This window comes from Canis lupus, chromosome 8, assembly GCF_011100685.1.
Source record: "Canis lupus familiaris isolate Mischka breed German Shepherd chromosome 8, alternate assembly UU_Cfam_GSD_1.0, whole genome shotgun sequence".
In the NCBI taxonomy this organism is placed as follows: Eukaryota; Metazoa; Chordata; class Mammalia; order Carnivora; family Canidae; genus Canis; species Canis lupus.
Window position 1 is genome coordinate 34,920,483 of NC_049229.1, and position 21,223 is coordinate 34,941,705.

General features: G+C 39.2%; 1 protein-coding gene and 2 long non-coding RNA genes across 7 annotated transcripts in view; 2 read left to right on the forward strand and 1 right to left on the reverse strand.

Annotated features, from left to right (window-relative positions):
* Positions 1-10,578, forward strand: part of DAAM1 (dishevelled associated activator of morphogenesis 1) — a 166,616-nt gene extending 156,038 nt beyond the window's left edge. For all 5 annotated transcript variants that reach the window (XM_038544843.1, XM_038544847.1, XM_038544845.1 and 2 more), the window contains 4 exons: positions 194-254; positions 3,246-3,377; positions 6,613-6,783; positions 7,863-10,578. In XM_038544843.1, coding sequence (XP_038400771.1) covers positions 194-254; positions 3,246-3,377; positions 6,613-6,783; positions 7,863-8,072 — 574 coding nt within the window. In that variant the 3' untranslated portion in view covers positions 8,073-10,578. The remainder of the gene's footprint in view (positions 1-193; positions 255-3,245; positions 3,378-6,612; positions 6,784-7,862) is intronic.
* On the reverse strand, positions 59-19,293 carry LOC102157272. Its single transcript, XR_005363337.1, has 3 exons — positions 18,357-19,293; positions 3,991-4,146; positions 59-821 (listed from the first exon to the last, which is right to left on the reverse strand). It is a non-coding gene; the product is annotated as an uncharacterized LOC102157272 (long non-coding RNA).
* Positions 18,559-19,928, forward strand: LOC102151296. The gene is made up of 3 exons (XR_005363340.1): positions 18,559-18,810; positions 19,237-19,304; positions 19,602-19,928. It is a non-coding gene; the product is annotated as an uncharacterized LOC102151296 (long non-coding RNA).
* Positions 19,929-21,223: the final 1,295 nt, after the last annotated feature.

The following is a 21,223-nucleotide window of genomic DNA, read 5'->3' on the forward strand; positions in this document are numbered from 1 at the left end:
AAAAGCCATAATTCCATATCTAAATTCCATAAGTTTAAAAATTTGTTATTCTGTGAGATCTGAGCAATAAAGGGAGTTTTAAGCATTTAAAATAAACTAGTGTGGGACTTCCAAGCATGAGATATGTAAACCATCATCTGTCTAATACATGTAAGTCACACGTTGGATACTAAAATATTGCTGTTTACAACAGCATGACTGAGCTGGACAAAGAAATAAGTACCTTGAGAAGTGGCCTAAAAGCAGTAGAGATGGTGAGTATGCATTTCTTCTTCTAATTCCCAGTCTCTTCACTACCTCTAGGTGCTGATGATGTCCAACAAGGTGATATGCCCAGAGAAAAACATTTATTGATTAAAAAAAATAAATAAGTAGGAAAACAGCAGTAAAGAAGTAAAGGCAGGTTGTGTCACTCTGGTGACTCAGCTGCCAATGTCATGGGGGTATCCCAGGAGCAGGAACTGGGAAGCTAGACCTAGGGTTGCACCAATTTCCTACCTGTAAGGTAGGACTCATTAAAGTGGTTTGGGCAAGATAATCTTCAAGGATCCGCTCGGTGTCCATGTTCAATTAATAAGTAATAAGTAATGTTCTTTCTTAATAGAGCAGTGGAATACCTCTGTTGTCTCAGAGTTGGTCCTTTAGGGAGTATTTATTGAACAAACCCTTGGATACACAGTCCATTCTCAAGGCGAGAGGTCATGACGATTCAGAATCCTTGCCCTCCAGGTATTGCAATAGCCAAGAGCAGCCGGTCCAGCAAACGTTCACATTTACTCAGCCTGGCCACATCCAGATAAGCACAGTGATTACAAAAGTGCCTTAAGGAAGAAGAGTGGATTTAGGTTAGTCCAAATCTTATGGAATGATGGGCATTTATTAGAGGAAGCTTCTCTTCTCACTGAAATGAACTTTGAGCTGTGGCTTAGAAAGAGGGTGGAGTGAACTTAGGTACATAGGAGCAGAAGTTGTCCCTGGTATGCAGAACACCATGTGCTAGGCCTCCATGGAAGGAAAGCAGGCCACACTGCTGGAGGCAGAGGAGTCAATGTGCTTAAACATGACTGCGGCAGTGGAGTGCCACATGGGTACCATGCAGTGCTGCCTTGGGCAAGGAGGCAGGTCAGGATGAGAAACCTGTTCAGGAGAGTGGTCCTCACTCCAGTCTGCCATTGACAAAGGAGACTGCTCTGCAGGCAGCTTGGAAGGGTGCCCCTCTCTTAAGTACCTTTCAAATTACTTATTGGTAATAATAACATGAGGACCCTCCTTCTTTTCTTTTTTTAATATTACTATTAATATTACAAAATTTACAGTTTTACAACTGTACCGTAGAGAGCGGTTGACTTCATTAAAGACATAATTAACAAAAGTTAAAGTCACCATGTCTGATCGTTTTCTGTTTGTTTTTAACAAATTAGGGAGCATGTAAGGCTTTTTCCCCCCCTTTTTGGGGGGTGGGGAATAATCTTTCAAAAGTAAAGGAAATGAACTGAATGAAATCTTGTTCCACCAACCCCAGTGGGCCTAAACATTGGTGAGCAAGTAGGGTGGTCCTTCTCAGGTTTCAGAAGTCAAACTGGTTAAGGGCAGTTTGGGATGAGGTTCATCTTATAGCCTTCACTTGGTCCCATTTCCTCCCAGTAGAAGGTTTTCTCGAGACTAGTGTGACAGTTATGACAGCCCTAAAGCCTAATAATGGATGCTCTGACCTTTGCATCTAAGCTAGTTCAGAGCAAGGCATGGGGAGGGGCCCTGGTGGAAAGGAAGTTTGGAGGAAGTTTTGGGTTTGTTAAAAGTAGTTTTGCTGAGATCACTTCAGCACTTGAGTCACATACAACTGTAAAACACTTTTCATAGGAAAGGGGCTACAGAAACCTCCTCCTCCCCCTGGCAGCATACATGTCAAGTTGTAGCACTAGAAAGAAATATTGAGAGGTAGACGTTGGCCTGTCTAAATATTCATGTATCCTAATTATGCTTTACACGAATTGATTATATTGTTTGAAGATATCAAAGATGGATTTCTAAATTCAGTCTGAAAGGAAATTATACACTAATGAAATACTTTAAAATTGTTTGTATATCTCTATACCTCACATCCATACATGCTCACTTTCAAGGCCAAAGTAGTAGAATTGTGGTAATTTATTCCAATCAGAGCAAGTTCCATATTTTATAACTTTCCAATCTGTTATTTCATTGATTCTCATGGTGATGTGGATATTGCCTGCTTTTTACAAGTGAAGAAACTGAGGCCCAAGCCACTTGTCATGGATAAGAACCAAATCAGTGGTAGAACTGAATCAGAACCCATAGCCTGTGACTTGTCTACTCCTACTCGTAGTACCTCCGCCAAAACAGTTACAGAAGAAAATAGATCTAGATTGAGTCAGTTGGTGCCCAGCACGGTTATTGCTGAGACTGTGGAGTCAGACAGACCTGAGTTCAAAATCTAGCTCTATCACATATCAGCTACTTGACTTCGAGCTAAGAATTTCATCCCTCTAAGCGTCAATTTATGTGTCTATACAATGAAGATAATGATCCCTCACACACAAAGGATTAAGAAAGTGCATCTGGCAATGGTTGAAATTAATTACTAAAATTAGATTTGAATAATTTGTGTGTTCATCACCCTGGTAATGAAGTATATGGATAATTTAATAAGACACTGACTAATACTCTTACGGGTAGGTAACCTGTTCACAAAAACAAAATGGTATAGACAGGAAGAAAAATGGTAGACGATTATGGTGCCAAACACTGTTGAAATTCCACTGACCCAGATGTCCTCGTGTAGAAAGTCAGAAGACTTGGCCAGAGGGAAAGAAAGAAAAAGCAAGGAACCAGAATTCTGAGCACAGAATACCGACAATTGACTTGTCTTGCTTTTAGTCACACGTCTTTTGAATCCAATTTGCTCTCCTTATTTAACTTCTATTTATTTTCTACAAATGCTAATCTACTTACGTCCTGAAGCCAGTATAAGAAATCACATTGATGAAGTACTCAGATGATTGACTAAATTGCTGTTTGCAAATATGGGTGCGCACGCACAGGGGCATGCATGGCTCTGACGTGGTAGACAGAAGGTCTGTGGGACCTAGGGTATCGCAAAGTGTTCAGAGTAGGTTTGATGTACTTGCCATTCTTACTTATTAAATTTGAGGAATATGGAAAAGTAGACATGATGTATCAGCGTTTGAAACCTGCCTTCACACTATCTACTTCCTGTGTTTAAGGAGCTGGAATATCAGAAGTCTCAGCCCCCACAGCCCGGAGATAAGTTTGTGTCTGTTGTCAGCCAGTTCATTACAGTAGCCAGCTTCAGTTTCTCTGATGTTGAAGACCTCCTAGCAGAAGCTAAAGACCTGGTAAGTTTGCTGATGCATACTTACTGTTATTTAACAGGGCTAATACTTGCAGATACTCTACATTTTCATAACTAGGACTGTGATCAATTGAAGCACATTCTTTTTGTCTAACTGGCCTGTGTTGCCTTTAGGTTAGCAAGACCTCAGAGTATCTAAATGGTGTAAAACCAGTAAATATTTTCTGATTTTCTCTTGATTGATACTGGATTAAAGTATTTATCTCTGGGAACCAGAAAAGAGTAGATCATGAAAACCAGAGGCAGGACAGAATGTGAGATGAGATATGACCAAGGTCACATGTCTCAGTTACCTGTATGTTATATGCTCTCCTGAGATAGAGACTTAGGGCAGGATATTCCCTCTTAAAATCTCCAGCAGAACTTATTAAAGGAGATACAGTTTAATTCACAGCCTCATAACAAGAAGCATATGTTTTAATAATACAGTACCTTTTATGACTTTTTTCTATTTCAAAATTTTGTTTTTCTCTAAAGGAAATATTTTCATTGGCTAATAACTAGGACCTTAACTCCTCCCCCTCTCGCTATTTCCTCTTCCAAAACTACACATCTATATACATAGACATGTACACATTCTCTCATTTTTCTCTCACCCTCCTCCTTCTCATTGTTAACAAGTGATCTTAAGCATCTACTCCACGCGTCCTGTCGAGTTCTTCCACACTGCTCATCTCTCAGTTGCCACAGTAGTCTTTTGCTTTAACTTGATCTTTGAAGCTTAGTGATGGATGTCATTTCCCTGTAGTCCTCTGTTTAGTAATAGATATAGATGATTATTTATAGTGTACATACACAACTGCCGAAAGTTCAGAAGAAGATGGTATTAGGATACATTAGCTAGTCTCAACAGTAAACCCCACCTCCAACATTATTAAATAAATGGAAAGATGATACATGTTCAGATGACTGCTGTTAAAAGTCCAGTTTCTGCTATCCCGTGATTGATGTCCCCAACCTCTGCTGTGAGAGACCCCACTCATGTCTTATGCATCCCTCCTACTCTGGATGATACAGATCTGTAAAGGAAAGCACTCCCCTCCCCCAGCCAAACCAGGCAATATAGAATCTACTTCCTTGAGGGCTCAAACATTTTTATAAGAATCAACCATACAGTTAATTTTTTATGTAAAAACACATGATTATGCACCACCTACTATTTTTTTAAGATTTTAGTGTGGGAACTTTAGTCTGGAACTAGTTTTCTTCATATTTCTAAGACTAAAATATACATGACTTCATCATCACTGGAATTCCTAGATAAAAAGATCATTCATGATGACTTGAAGTGCATGAACTTGAATGTTTAGAAACTCAGTTGTAGGACGTCTAATGCCATTTTGTTCATACCAGAACTTTTAGAAATTAGCTTATAAAGCCATGAAGGCAAGCTAGATCTTTGTGTGTGGCATGTGAAAAATGTATTTTTCCCTAAAGAACTCTGATTTCTAATAGAATATTTCCAAATAAGTAAAATATTGAGAACAACTCAGTGAAGAAGGAAATGGCAAAAGAACACTTTTCTTATAAACTTAAAGATATGAAATAACAATATGTCATACACATTTATGACTTAGTAATTGTTTTATTTCCTAATAAATATTGAGGGGGAATTGGAGGAAGGTGGTCAAAAGGTACATACTTCCAGTTATATGATAGGTAAGTATAGGGGTTGTAATATACAATGTGATGATTGTAGTTAACACTGCTGCATGCTGTGTTTGAAAGTTATTAGGAGAGTAGACCCTTTTGTATGTATCTGTATGAGGTGATGGATATTAACTAAACTTCTTGTGGTAATCATTTCATGATATATTGAAGTCAAGAGAGTATGCTGCATACCTTAATTATATACAGTGCTATATGTCAATTAAATTTCAGTAAAACTAGGGGAAAAAATAAACACTGAAAACATTTCCTATAGGGAGTTCGTATTACTGAAATATCAGAAAAAATATAATAAAGGCAAGTAATGCAAGAAAAATAAAAGCAATTAGAAAGTCTTGGGTTGGGGGCACTGCATAAACACTTCATAGTTTAAATAAGAAAATTAAAGATCTGGAAAATGTTAAATAGTTGATTAGACATAGGAATGAGAATTTATTTGACTCTGAAGCTGGAAGCACCTTCCTTAGTAGCTTGGAAGTAATAGCATTAGATTCTTAAAGAGTAAAAAAAATTCTAACAAACACTATGACTGGTATTGAACATTATTTAGATAGTCATGATACCGCTAAGACCCCTTAAAAGTATGCGATCTTGAGTAATGAAGATAACTACCAAGAGAACTAAAACTAGAATAATACAGCATAAGGAGTATAGTCAAGAATATTGTAATAACATTTAGTGACTGGTGGAGACTGCACTTTTCCTGGTGAGCACCGAGTACTGAATAGAGTTGTTGAATCATTATGTTGTATGCCTGAAACTAATAGAACACAGTATGTTAATTATACTTCATTTTAAATAATTAAAATATTAAATGGCACATTCACTGGTCCAAAGGGAAAAAAAAACTGGAGACTAGAAATACTATTTTGTTACTATATACATATATTTGTATTAATTTTTTTTAAATTATCCCTTAATATTTTACATTTTAGCTGTTTTGAAAGGAGTTCTCTCTAACAAAGGATCTGGAATAAAATCATATTCTCAGTCATAAATTTGGGGTTGCATTAATGATTCTGTAGTCCGTGACTGTTTTCTAACTGAGACCCAGGAAATATCACAATACTAGCATTACTTAGGATTAGGAAAAGCAGCTAAGAAGCACTGGATCCCATTTGCTTTTGATATTAACCATATGGCACTAATAAATGATATTAAACTACTTCAAAGAAAAGTTAAAAGTACAAGTTTCCCTACCCCTGCCGAGTTTGCTATTAGTTTTATGTCTTGAGTGCTCTGCCCTATGATATTTTGCTTTCTTGTTTTTACTACTGTTTAGTTAATAAAAAGTCAGAGCAGGTAATCATTGGTGTTAAGCTGAAATGAGGTGGAAAAGAATAAATGGTTTCAAAAGTCGAGGAGTATTAAATTTTTTACCTTAGAAATGATTGACAGGCCTGTTAAGCAGCCAAAGATAAATACAGGCTCACTAAAATCCAGCAAGTTATATCTGACTCTATTTGAGCTTTAGTACTTCTAGAGAGATTTCTATTTGATCACTGAATTCTCTTGAAATCCTGAACTTCTTAAAACCTACTTTTTTCCAGTTTACTAAAGCGGTGAAACACTTTGGAGAAGAGGCTGGCAAAATCCAGCCGGATGAGTTCTTTGGCATTTTTGATCAGTTTCTTCAAGCTGTGTCAGAAGCCAAACAAGAGAATGAAAACATGAGAAAGAAGAAGGAGGAGGAAGAACGGCGTGCTCGCATGGAAGCTCAGGTAAGAAAATGGTGAAATTGGCCATTTCCACCTCCTAGAAAGTCCAACGCTGCAGCTCCTTGGTTTGTAGACAGCACTCCAGTGTGCCAGCAGGGAGAAGGGCATCTACTCTCTAGAATGCTGCTGGGAGTGTAGATCGGTATAAGTGTAATCTGGCAATATAGATCCAAAGCCTGAAAAAATACATCTATATCCTCTGATATGAGGTTTCATTTCTTAGAAATTATTCTAAAGAAATAATCAAAAATTTACACAAAGGGAATAGCAGTCTTTGCAATACCTCAACATGGAAACAACCTAAATGTTTACTGACCAGTTGTTAGCTTTAAATGATAATAATAGCTACATAATGGGATATTTATGCAGTCCTTAAAAGTCACATTTTCAAAGAATATTTATTAATGGAAGAAAGCTTACAAAATTATTTATATGTGAAACCCTTTTTTAAAATAAGGTAAGTGTTAATAAGGAAAACGATAGTGCTGGGCTATACCCTGACAGGTTTACAGTGGTTATCTCTTAACAGTAGAATTAGAGATGGTTTTCACCCTTCTGTTTATATGAATTATCTAAATTTTCTATAATGTACCTGTATAATTTGCCTTTTAATTATATTAACTCATGTGTACCAGGCTCCAGGTAGCTACAGGAGATACAAGCTAAGCCTTTGATAAGAGGAACATGGCCCGACGAGCATTTGCTTTGGTTTCTCTGTACCGTCAAAGAAACCAGTATCTGGGGACTGCTAAGTGATAACTTTCTGGTTCCATTATAACAATATGAATGGCTTCGATTGCTCTTATTTTAACTAGAGTATCATGAGGTTTACCTAGATTCTAGGTGGTGAGTGTCTAATCACGAAGTAGTGGCCATCTTTCTTCATTATTCATTTCTTCTACAATGAGACCTCAAGTCCCAGTTCCCTCTCTCTTGTGACATCTGAGGGGATTAGCGGGCATGGGTGCATGTGGATAGTTATGACTGAAGTATTGTCATATCTCATGGACTTCATCTCCCCTGAAAACAAAACAATACTTTGTTTTCTAAGTATTCTCTAAGAGGTTGCTTTCTACTTGCAGCTCAAGGAACAACGTGAAAAGGAACGTAAAATGAGGAAAGCAAAAGAGAATAGTGAAGAAGGCGGAGAGTTCGATGACCTGGTTTCAGCTCTACGCTCAGGGGAAGTGTTTGACAAAGACCTTTCTAAACTGAAACGGAACCGCAAGCGTATTACCAACCAGATGACGGACAGCAGCCGAGAGAGACCTGTCACAAAACTTAATTTCTAATTTTCTTTGGATACTTTTTTAGAAAGCTCATTAGCAGCCCTTTGAAGTGACTAGAACTTTTCATTACACTGCCTTGCAATCCAAACAGTGGCAATTTCTTCCTCCATCTGTGAGTGAGTGCGCGAATGTGTGTATGTAAATGTATGTGTACATATATATTAAAAAAAATGTATATAGGAGTCTGAGTGTTGTCTAGAGACCTAAATGTATGGTTAAAAAAAAAATCTATGTTAATGTATGTGCTCAGAAACCTTTTGTGTATGCATTTGTATTGGATATGGCTCACTTTCTTCCCCTGAACACCACGGCTGTTCAGAAGCACAATACTATCTCCTGAAAGAGATGACAGAGACATTCCCTACACTAAAAAAGAAAAACAAAAGCAAAAAAAAAAAAAAAAAAAAGGCTTGAGAAATATTTTATGGTTTCCAAGCTTGATATAATTTAAAATTATTTTCATTGGTGAAACTGGTGTTGGAAAAATATAGATTTAAAATGGTTTTTGATAGTTGACAATGCGATGCTGGTGTATTGCATCAGTAATTGGTAGGACCAGCTTGGAATTTCTGACGTTGGTGTAGGGGTACAGTCTATAAATGTTTATTGAGAACATCTTGCACACAATCTGAATTACGTAGAATGTCAGTCAGACTTTTTTTTATATATTTAGAACTTGGGCATCAATTTTTTTTTCTCTAATTTCATCGAGTTCTCTGCCAAGCACTCTTGAAGATTTCTTTTCATTGCTTTTGAAAAAAGAACACTATTTATCTAAATGCAATTCATGCTCTTGTTAAAGAACAAGATTCAGAATGTGCTTATTGTTCTAACAATATAGATATATAAATTTTAAAAATAAAATTTCCCACTAAGACCTAAAAGGAGGAATTCTCTGAAAGGATAAAAATTATTTAAATTTCTTTATGGGGTGCCTTCCCCCTCCCCTTTCTGTTTTGTAAGACAAGCTGCATTTTCTGTCAGCATAGGTCTGGACTAAAGGACACTTAGTGAATGCATGAAATGTCAACAACACCAACAGAGATGCCAAGATCTATTTATCTCTAAGTATGTTTGAAGTGGTTTGTTGTTTATATGTTGTCATTTTAAATTGTGTGTCAGTAAAGCTACCTGTAAAATTTCAGTCCAAAAGATAAAGCTCTCAGGGAGAAATGAATAAAAACAATGAACATTAGAAAATAAAATATAGATGCTTACCATTAACCTACCAACTCTTAATATCCTTAAATTATATATAAAGAGGACTGTTACTTTTTTTTTTTTTTAGCTTTGCTTTATTTATTTGTAGTGGGGGAGGGGGGCTAAGATTCTCTCTCTTTTTTTTTTTTTTTATTCTATCAATCCTGTTGTGGTTGGGTTTCCTGTGGAGAGAGTAGTTTGTCCTGTTGCACTAGAACATTATTTACTCACTAAATTGAGTTTTTCAGTCAATTAACAAATATTTATTAAACACCTACTATGTGCCAGGCTTAGTAGGGCTACAGTGATAAGCAAGACAAAGTCCCTACCCCCACGGAGCTTATGTTCTAGTGGGGATAAAGGGGTGAATAGAATACCAATATGCGCTGTATAGGAATCATGCTATTTAAAAATGATTTGTATAAACTGTAATGCTTAGTGCAGATGGCAAGGTCTCTGCACTATGTTAAAGCTGTGAAATAGTGCTCTAAGAGTTGTCAAGAGCAGTGGTTTTACATTTTCCCCCCCATCATTGCAAACTTAGAGACTTTCTACCCATTTTATGGAAGTAAATGACTCTAGCAAATAAAACGGTCATAAACTCCCAGCAGAGGTTGTGCCCCCAGCCCCTAGTTACCAAGGTCTGCCAATACACCCAGTTAAAGGTGCAAAGACTTGGCTCAAAAAGGCTTGGAGATGAGGAATGGGAGATGCTGATGGATGTGTCTATTCCTTAACAAAAGTGCCTCTATCTTTTTTTCTATTTATAGCAGGAGAAATTTGGTCTGGCTCAGTTTTGGAACTGTATTTTGAAAATGGCTTTGTTTTACAGTTTAAGGAATGGACAAGTGGGTGGAGTGTCACATAAAGGAGCAAGTTCGTGTAGCATGTCCCTCTTGCCCTTGTAATCCTTCTCATTTTGATACGGCCATCCTGGTAGGCCTTTACCATTTCCATTTTTGGTTTCTTTTCCCCAAAAGCTTTGTGCAGGTAATTCCATGTGCCATTGTTGAAAAAAAAAAATCTACTTTTTAGATTGGTGCTGGTGTAAGTAGCCACTTTTCTCTCTTGGGTGTGTATTTTAAAGTTTTTGTTTGTTTTTTTAAATTAATGCCAAAAAGAAAGCATTATAATTTGTAAACTTAATTATATGTCTTGTATCTTACTAGCTTAGTAGTTGGAAACACTTAGTCTTTAGGTGCAAGACTGTTGTTATAGTACCAAGAAAAAAAAGTTGTATGTGTTATGAGATTGTACATCTTTTTTAAAAAAAGCAATATGCAATAAAGAGATGAATTCATTGGGTGTATATGCTTTCTATGAGTTATTAAAACAACGTTATCAAACTTTTTTGTACTTTGCACTATTTAGATATTGCAAATTGTTTACCAAGTCAAAAATGCATATTTTTTAGCTTGTACATACTGGACCTAGAAGGATAGAGTTTTCTATGGTAGCGTTCAGTATGTTCACAGATTACTATATATGCGACCTCTTTTTGTAACATTTCTATAACCTCTTTGTATGACTCCAGAGAGTTACACAGTTTCTCAGTAGCGCTACTGGTAAAATTATTCAACTGGTGGTATAGAAAAGAATGTCTCTAGAATCAAAGTCTTTCATTTTAAAGCATTTCCCTTTTAAAAATTAATGTATGATGTAGGTCAGCATGAGAAGTGTCCCCTGTACAGAACAAGGAATGTGTATTATATCCTATGAAAATTGGGGCTTTCTCTTGGCCCTATAGTGTTCTGGCTGCCTGGCTATCTTCAACCCAATTTGAAGTCAAGCTGAAAACAAATTGTCCTCATGGTTAATAGAGGACCTAAACACTTCTGATCTTTGGAATGGACTCCTGTTGGTCTTAAAATTGCCAGTCACCTTTTATTTCATCTAGTCAGTGGGAGCTGCTTGGCATCTAAAGACTACTACTTTTGTCTTACACTGGGCATTGAGATGAGAGAGAACCTTCTGTGTGTTAGACAACTTTCTTATCCCATCCCATAAACTGAACATACAATTACCAATTTGTACATGAGTGTGGACCTAGGTACAAAGACCACCGAGACCCTCAGTTGCTCACAGAGTATTGACAGAAGTAGAAAAAAATATGAAACTTTCAGATCATTATATTTCCCTTTATGTCTTCCATTTCCCCTAAAAGATCATTGCTGAGGGAACATATGCTTCTGTTAAAGGGATGAAGCTATTTGAACCCTCCAGGACTTTGTGCCTTTTCTGTAACATGGGTTTATGTGAGGCAAAAGGATAATCTTTATTAAACCAGTTTAGACACAGTTATTCAAAAGATCAAGTTCAGAAAGAGTTTTCTGACTTTTTTTTTTTTTTTTTTAAACAACGTCAGCTGTTTCCTACCAAGTAGTAAATCTAAAATAAGAACTCCCAAGGTTGGGACGCCTGGGTGACTCACCGGTTGAGCATTTGCCTTCGGCTCAGGGGGAGGGTGATTCTGGGGTTCCGGGATCGAGTCCCACATCGGGCTCCTTGCACGGAGCCTGCTTCTCCCTCTGCCTGTGTCTCTGCCTCTTTCTCTGTGTCTCTCATGAATGGATAAATAAAAATCTTAAAAAAAAAACAAACTCCCAAGGTTTAATCGCTGCTGGATACCATTCAGTTTCAAAAACACTAACTTAAAGAACCATTAGACTATGTGTAACTAAAGTCAGGGTTCTAAGGCTTTTTTGCATTCGAGTCATTTATAGACCATCACTATGTTGGGCTATGTGCCCATTTCCTCAAACTGGTGTATATATTGGTTTGCCTCCATATCTCTGTGCCCCTATTAATATGAACTCTACTGAAATCTAAAAACCTGGTGAGTCTACAATTAAGAGATGGCTTAAAAAATCTACACTTCTTTATCCAGGAGAAAGTTTGGAACCCTTAGAGGAAGCAGTTTCCTGTTTATAAGGATTTTCATATTTTCCATAGCAAAGACCAATCAGAATTATTTTTCACTGGTCTTGGGGGGAAAACCTCAGATCTAACCTTTGGTCTTTTCCCTGACATGCTTTTGTCTACTGCAATCAACGATGTTTCCATGGTGTCAAACAACATGAACACAGGATTGCACACTAGGGGTTTTTGACAAAGGAGATCCTTATTTTTATCAAACCTTGATATGTTTCCCACCCCTCACCTCCTGCCATGGGAAAAAGAGAGGTTCCCAGGTATAAGTTTCTCATGTCATTTACATAAAGTATTTGTTTTTTATGCTTCTGTGCATACAGATTCTCTTACTGGAAGGAAGAAGAAACAGTTCTGTATTGATCTTTGGTACCTTCTCCCATTTCATTTATACCCATTACGGTCACTGGGGACATGACTATGGCAAAGGAATCTGCAGTCACCCGTGAGACGGTGAGCATCTCTTGTTAGAGTCCTCACCCCATTCCCCTACCTCCACTTCCAGTGTAGAGGATCTTTCCTGAGTCCCATCAGATTTGAGAACCACCCTGACTCTCCTAGAATGAGAAGGGGTGCCCAGAGAGGAGGTGATTGTGGTGCTGAGCAACGACTCAGGAAGACAGGCACAGGGGAGGGAAGAAAGTGTCTCTACCAGCTGCTTAAAAAGAGAAAAGCCCATGTATGGATGACCATGACACTTGCCTACCAAATCAGGTCACATTGCCCTACTCCCTTTTACATACCCCGTCCTTAGCTAAACTCCCTTTGATGACTTATCCTGCCCTTTGACTTCATCCACATCCGTGTATATCATCCTGTGTACAAAGCCCAACACTGTAGCCTCTTAGACTTCTTTGGGCCTCCATTCAGTCCACTAGCCTTTAAGACTTCAGCCCTGTCTCCAAAACCCCTGATTGACTTTTAGATGGAAAGGATCTTGCCATCCGTTCTATAAATGACTCGAATGCAAAGGACTATATTCATCCTATAGTCCTTAACTCTACTTTTGAAGCAGGGGAGTGGAGATGGGGGTGGTCAGAAAATCACTAGTAAACTGATCATGCTCAGGCAGTTCAGACTATAAGCCTTTAGGATTTCCAGTTTAAGATGGTTTCTGCAAGGTGACTGTCATCGGAAGGCTCCCAAGAAGAGCCTGTCCTTTTTCCCTCCCTGTCTTTCTCCCCTTAAACCTCCACCATAATAAAGGCTTCATTATTAAGAATTCTCCTAAAATGCCTTTTGCAGAAAACAGAGCTCTCCTACTGCCTTGAATGTGAGATATTTGACCCTGAAAAGCAACAGCTGCTTAGTGACCTGACATTTTTATGGCTGGTGAGTTCACTCTAAAAGCTTGGACTTCTAACATCTGCTAGAGGCACTGCTAGGAGTGGGGTCCCTGCTAAAGGATTAATGCACTTAGGAAAGATTCTCTCACATGATCTGGGGAAATGATGCTTGGAGGGCAATTAGCATTGACCTCTCAAAAGAATGTGGCAAAAGTGACCCTCCTTGCGGACTCCCCTCCCCACCCCAAGAATGTGGCGAAGGTGAGCCTGCATCATCAATCCTGAACTTACCTATAGTCATTAGAGTGTTCCCCGCAAAGACTACTCCCAAGTTCTCTTGCACTGATTTCTGAGCAACACCAGAACCTAGGAACTCAGTCCCAGAGTTTGTCCTTTGCCATCAGATGCGAGCTGTAACCCCAGGTGACTCTCCTAGCTACCTTTTTGGGAAGATTCCAAAACCTCCACTGCAGCATGTCCATTAGTCCTACCTCTGAGGCTCCGAGACCCTGGGTGCTAGGGATTCACTGCAGCCAATTCGCTAATTAAAATTAAACTCTCCCAATTGCACAGTTTACCAGCCACAGCCAAGAAGCCCAGCCTCTGCCCTGTTGGGAAGGGAAAAGTGCAAAGGCGACTGCTTTAGAGTGGATTCCATGGCAGCAGCAAAGATGCTCACTTGAGGGTTTCCTTTTGTTTTACCAGGTAACTGTGGTAACACTGATCCTCAGAGCCCCACTGGGGCTGCACCAAAACCACTCATGTGCATTGATTTAGTCATAAAATCAATGTATATCATGAGCGTGGCTTTTCCCTGCAGAGGTTGTGGTAACCTAGGATGAGTGTGGTTGGAAGAGGAGGAAGAAACAAATCAAACTAAGTGGATGGGCCCAGCTGGAGTGCTGTGTTCTCACAGACGCTGCATTTTTAAGAGCAACTCTGACAAAAGAAAATGTATCCCAGTGAGGAGGTTTAAAAACTGACTCAGAAGTATCCACTGACAAGAAGCTCTAAGCCTGCAAAACACATTACTGAGGAGATAGGAGAGCTGGCCTCATATTTGAAGAGGGAGAAGACCTAGTCTGTTTTTCACCACACGGCAGGGCTACAGCCAATGGGGGAAAGTCACCAACAGATTCAGTTCATGTTTGTTTGTTTAAGTAGACTCCACGCCCAACGTGGAGCCCAGTGCGGGGCTTGAACCCACAACCCTGAGATCAAGATTTGACCTGTGATCAAGACTCGGGTGCTTAACCGACTGAGCCACCAGGCGACCCTAAGAATTCATTTTGTAGTGAACTGACCAGCCAGTGGACAAGCTACCGCCTAAGATACTGAGTTCACCCATCCTTACAGACATTCAAACGTGTCAACTCAGAAGTTTGGGACTAAGTGACAGGTTGGATAGATGATTTTGTTTTTAAAGCTTTTTACTTGGAAATAATTTCAAACTTAGAAAAAATTGCAAAAATTCAAATAGTGCAAGGAATACGTTGTGCCCTTGTTTCAGATACACTTCTTGTTAATGTTTTGCCCCATTTGTTTCCTCATTTCTCTTGTTCTTTCTTTGGGTGTTGGTGTACACATAGTGTTTTCTGAACCATTTGAGAGCAAGTGGCTTAAATCATGGTCCTTAATTCCCAACTATTCCAGTATGCCTTTCTGAAGAGTAGGGATATGCTCTTACAGAACCTCAGTACATTTACCAGCTTCATGAATTTATGTTGATACTTCCATCGAATTAACCACCCAAGTCCCACTTTTGTCAGTTGATACGATAACGAATATCCTTTATAGCATTTCTCCCCTCTGGAAGAGGATCTACTCCAAGATCAGATGGGGTTTTCGTTGTCCTATCTCTCCAGCCTCTTACTCTCTGGTCTTTGTGTGCTAGGATATTGACATTTTTAAACAGGAGTCCTCTGGGAGGCAGACTGTCTATATCCTAATACCCACAGCCTGTGCATATGTTCCTTTACACGGCAAAGAGAACTTGGCAGGTGTGATTAGGTAAGGATTTTGAGATAGATTATCCTGGATCATCCAGGGCAGGCTCAGTATAATCACAAGCATCCTTATAAGAGGGAGGCAGGAAGACCAGAGACAGAGGTTGGAGTAACATGACTGCTGGCTTTGAAGATGAAAGGGCACCACAAGACAAGGAATACAAGCTCCCTCCCCTCCACCTTTTTCAAACTATTGTTTTCCTTGTATTGTGTTGATCTGTTGTTTCTTTTTGTTATTTTGAGGTTATACATTCTTGACTGGAATGCAGCATAGGTGGTACCAGAGACTCCCATCCAGAGACATGCAGTGTTTGTTTCAAAATTGCTTCTAACATCACACTACAAAAACTAACCTACCAGAGAGTGCAAAAGTTGTACTACTTCCCTCTTCTGCTTCCCCTCCCCACATCCTAGTCTGTTCCAGACTGAGGTTGTATAACCAAAAACTGTTCATAAATTACACGGACTGGTTCTTTTTTCCTCTCCCTTTGGTATGGTTATAGTAATCATTTGACATGCACTCTGATTCATTTGTGTCCATTTTCTTTCAGGGTTACTTAGGTTTTTGTCTCCTCATTCTTACTAATTTAATTTTTATTAATTCTTGAACATATAGGTTCCTAATGTAATTTGAAAGCCGAGAAGTGTCACTCTCTCCTGTATCCTTTTGCTCACTCCCTATCCCCACAGTTCCTTGTAGGTATCCAACTTTAGTATTTTCTGGTTCATCCTTCCTTTGTTTCTTTTGAAATCATAAACACATACATGTGTGTTTGCTTATTTTTCCTTTTTTGCGCAAAAGACAGCATGCTACATGTGTTTTTTCACAGTGAGTCTTTTACACTTAATACCTGCTGGAAATGACCCTGTGTGAATTCATACAGATCTTCAATCTCACTCTTTTTTTACTCCATCATGTGCAGGTAACATTGGTTATTCAACCAACATCCAATATTTTCCAATTACATGTGACATTGTAGCGAATAACTTTGTGCATTTTATTTGTTATTATTGAGGGTATGTTTCTTGTCTAAAATCCTAGAAGTGGAGGGGATGCCTGGGTGGCTCAGTGGTTTGGCATCTGCCTTCGGCCCAGGGCCTGATCCTGGAGTCCCCCACGTCGGGCTCCCTGCATGGAGCCTGCTTCTCCCTCTGCCTGTGTCTCTGCCTCTCTGCCTCTCTCCTTCCACCCCGCCCCATTTCTCTCTCTCCCTGTGTCTCTCATGAATAAATAAATAGAATCTTTAAAAAATAAAGAAAATAAAATCCTAGAAGTAGAATTTCTGGGTTAAAGAATAGACACACAGCAGTTTTTGTTCGAGATTGCTAAGTTCCCCTCATAGGGGCTGTACCATTCTGCATCACCAGTCGTGCATACATGTGCCTGATGAAATCAATCAGTTCTCACCATCTCCACTGTTACCATCCCAGACACAGCACCATCCTCTCTCTTCTGAAGTATGGCAATGGTCTGTCTCCTAACTGGTCTCTTGGTTTCAGCCTTTTCCCCACCTCCCTGCCTTCCAAAGTCTATTTTCAACACAAGAGACAGTGATGCTTTCAAAATGTATGTAAAATCACATCACTCTACTTCAACTCTCCAGAGGCTTTCTATCTCACTTAGAAGTCAATGCGACAGTTCTCACAATGGCCTCCTACACCCTAAATGATCTGAACACTTGCCAGCACCTCTACCCCTCTGACCTCATCCTCACTACTTTCTCTCTTCCTCCCTTTGCTCCAGCCACACTGTCTTCCTCTTCTTCCTTGGTCATACCAAGCAGCAACCTACAGCAGAGCCATTGCATTTCTGTTTCTTTTGCCTAAACCACTCTTCCCTTAGATGTCACATTGCTTTCTCTGTCATCTCCTCCCCACTTTTCTTCCAACATAACCTTCTCAGTAATGACTTCCTTGCCACTCATGTTATAATTACAACCCACATGCTTCCCAGCACTATCTCTATTCTCTGCTCAATTTTTTTCATAATACTTATGTATTTTGTGTATCATTTATTATGTCACCTAATCCTACCTTACCCATTAGAATGGAAGTTCCATAAAGTCAGAGAAGTTTGCTGTGTTCGCTGAAGATTTGCAGCACCAGGAACAAGATCTAATATACTGGGAGATCTCAAAAAATGTCTGTTAAATTGAATGAATTGCTTTAATATATCACTCTTTTTCTTTGATAAATCAAATATCCAAAGAGAGATGATGTGAATAATGCAACTGATGAAGTTGATCAATAGATATACTTTAAACAAATATATGGTTAAAATGATACATAGCTTTTTTCCAAATGTTTACGGTAGTGTTTCTCAACAGTAGCTGTTACGTTCTATGCTAAGATAAAATTCTTTGAGGGCTGTCCTGTGCATTGTAGGATGTTAAGCAGCATTCCTGTCCTCTACCCATTAACACACCTCCCCATGTTATGACAACCAAAAATGTCTCCAGACCTTGTCAGCTATAACCCTGGGGAGTAAAATTGTCCCTGGTTGGAATGCATGCATCTACGGTTACATTCTCCGACATGAGCCACACATATACAAAAAAGAATAGAATTAAACAATAAAGGTTTAAGCAAAGAAAATATCATAATCATTTGAGAGGAAAATCTTCCCAAAAATATTGGATCAGAGTTAGCCAAAACTACATCAAAGATCTATTTATAATAGGGTTGCCCAGATAAAATACAGGGCACCCAGTTAACTTGTAATTTCAGATAATAATATCTCACAGCTAAGTTGAATTGAAGGAAGAATCTTGCACATTCTAGCCTGGCCAACAGGACAAGAATACTCCAAGACTGGTGACTCTTGGACGGTGTTGGACACATTCTAATGACACTCTTTGTCTGCTTACCCTTCTTCTAGGTGCTCTTCTATTGACGCCTTTTTTCTTTAAATATATTACTTCATAGCTTCAGCATGTTGTGTAATGTCCATCAAATCTTGTTTGCAGTCCTCTGATCCTTTGACCGGAGGGAGCTCTTTAGTCATCAGTATAGATATTATTGTTTAAGCCGGTGACTTCAAAGGGGGCCTACTTCATGCTCATATAGTTGATTTAGTTAGATTAACCAAGACCTAGAGAAGCTTCCTGTCCCACTTATACATGATCCCCCAGCATCTTTACGGATGAGTCCAGAATTTTCCAGGCATTACCCTCCTACATTCTTTTTGACATTTACAGGGAGATTGCACTGCCTCTCTAAAGGCCTCAGCACTTAAGAGACATGGACCTGTGAAGGAATGGGGACTCCCTGAAGGAAGTGATTCTATCCAGCAATTTTGAGAATCAGGCTGGGAACAAAGAGGTAAGGCCTATTGTGTACCATTGGCTATCACCATATTGTCATTTCCTGACCAATGTTCTTCTTATCAGCACTGGCTCTGTTGCTAAATTTCAATTGGAAAGAGCATTACAAGGGGGAAAAAATCCAGATCTTTATGTAGTATTTCCTAGCTAGTAAACACAGGATTTCCTGCATCCGAAATGACTTCAACAAATTGCCTGTTCCTTCAAACATGACCTGGTGACAAATTTGGATATGGCTTCATTAAGCAGAGATAAGCTTGCTGATTGAAATCTCCTCCAGCTGAGCAAGGGGTTTTGGCAAGTGGGCAGCAGAGTTCACAAAGCTGTCCAGACCCACCAGGCCTGGGAGCCACAAAAATGAGTGTGCATTTCATCCTGCTTTCTGCTCAGTCTTAATATTTCATGTGTTTACGTGTCTCCCTAGGTAGAGTCTAAAAGTAACTGAATCACCCTTTTCTTCTGAGAGCACACAGGATGGTGACCCATAAAAAGGTAAACAAATGCTTTGGATTCATCAGTTTTAAAAATAAGAAGATGGGGGAATTCTGGAGAATTGGCATTGAGTTTTTGAACACAGGCATGTGCAGCTCCCCATCTCCAGAGGAAGGAAGTGGGTTCTGTCAATGGAATCTTTCCCTCTCAGACATAACTCTGGTCACACCAGGATAATTTGTAAATCTGCATTAGAAGCAGTTCCTTTCCCCGTTCCTAATAAGGTGCTTCTGATGAACTAAGTGAGTGGAATTCTCTCCCCAGATTTCAGTTCCTCTTTGTTTTAAAATCCTTCAGGGAGTTGCTTCCGGAAGCATGTGTTTCATAATTCCCAGTCCACACTGTTGGCCTGAAACTCATCTGTGCTTGAGTCATCACAATGATGAAGCAAAGAGTCAGAGCAATTGCTCCAGTTTGCCAAAGGACAGAGGATGTACCGACTTTGATTACATCACAATCCTACAGAAACAGGGGATCCATGCTATTATGAGGAAGTCACTAGGCAGGAAACTGTTTCAGGAAGAGTCAGAGTGAATCTTTGAAGTGAGCATCTGTACTATTCTTTCTACAATGTTGCCCAACTGCTGTCAAATATAAATACCAGCTATGTACTGGGGCACCATCCCTCTGATCTGTCTTCGTGTTCATGGAACACAAATCTGCGGCTTCAGTGAATTACCACCATTCACTTCGTTAGTCCCCTGGGCTTGGTTGTTAAGAATCCGAGAATCTGTCTGTTCATTCTGTCTCTAAGCTTCAATGAATTTATGAAAGTGAACTCATTAAAATATGACTGTAAGTATTCATGATTAATATTTGAGATAGACTCCCTTTTAGGATAAAAGCAATAACTACCATTTATTATGGCAAGGCACTGTAAAAAGCATTTCCCATGAAACAACCAATAAAAGCCCAATGACTCCCATTATACATATCAGGAAACTGAGGCTTCAGAAGATTAAGAAATTTACCCAGAGTTACATAAATTCACACATAATCTGACCAAAAAAATCTGAGCCCTCAACATGGATTCAATAAACAAGTAATCACAAAATACATTGTTATTAACCACCCCCCCACCCCCCACCCCCAATTTTGTTTTTACTTCTGTATTGGTGCTGCTATTTCCTGAAGTTAAAATTTGAAATTCGAACAGAGCCTGTGGCTAGCTCGCTGGGGGCCATTTTGGTTTGCTGTTGCAAGTGGGAATTGTCTTTTCTTCTGTGGCAGGGGCAAAGAGTGGCCAAATTTTGTTCATTGTAATCAGTATCTTAGTACAGATTTTTAATTTTTAAAAAAAAATTCTTTTTTTCATTATTTACTGAGATATATTTGACATGCAACATTATATTAGCTTCAGGTATATAGCATAGTGATCCAATGTTTGTATGTATTGCAAAATGATCGCCGCAATAAGCCCACCATGAAGATAGTTATACAAATTTTTGCTTGTGCTGAGAGCAAGTGGCAACAATAATAATAACAGTAATCATAGAATCCTGCGGTTGGAGGGGACCACAAAGGACTGCACTGGACACGTGTTTTAGTTTCCTATGATCAGCTCCCCACTTCTTCTGCTAGCCATCCTCTCCCACACTTCTCAAACAAGGGATGGACCTGTGACCCAAGAAAGGCATTCAGAGCTGAGGAATACCAACTCTGGTTCCAGGAACAATCCCTGAAGAGACTGCCCACAACTCAGGAGCTTCCCTGATTCCAGTCTTTCCTGAGACTTAGTTCGTTAGTTTTCCCAGCAATCTGGTAACTGGCCAAAGTCAGACTCTGTTGCTTGGAGTTGAAGGACCCTGTGTTGTAGTCAAGAGACTGAGGGCCCAGCCGAGCAAGGCACCAGGCCTCCATGTCTGCTTCAGCAAAGGACTCTGTTTGAACCAAGGGTTTTATTATTCAATAGATCAGAA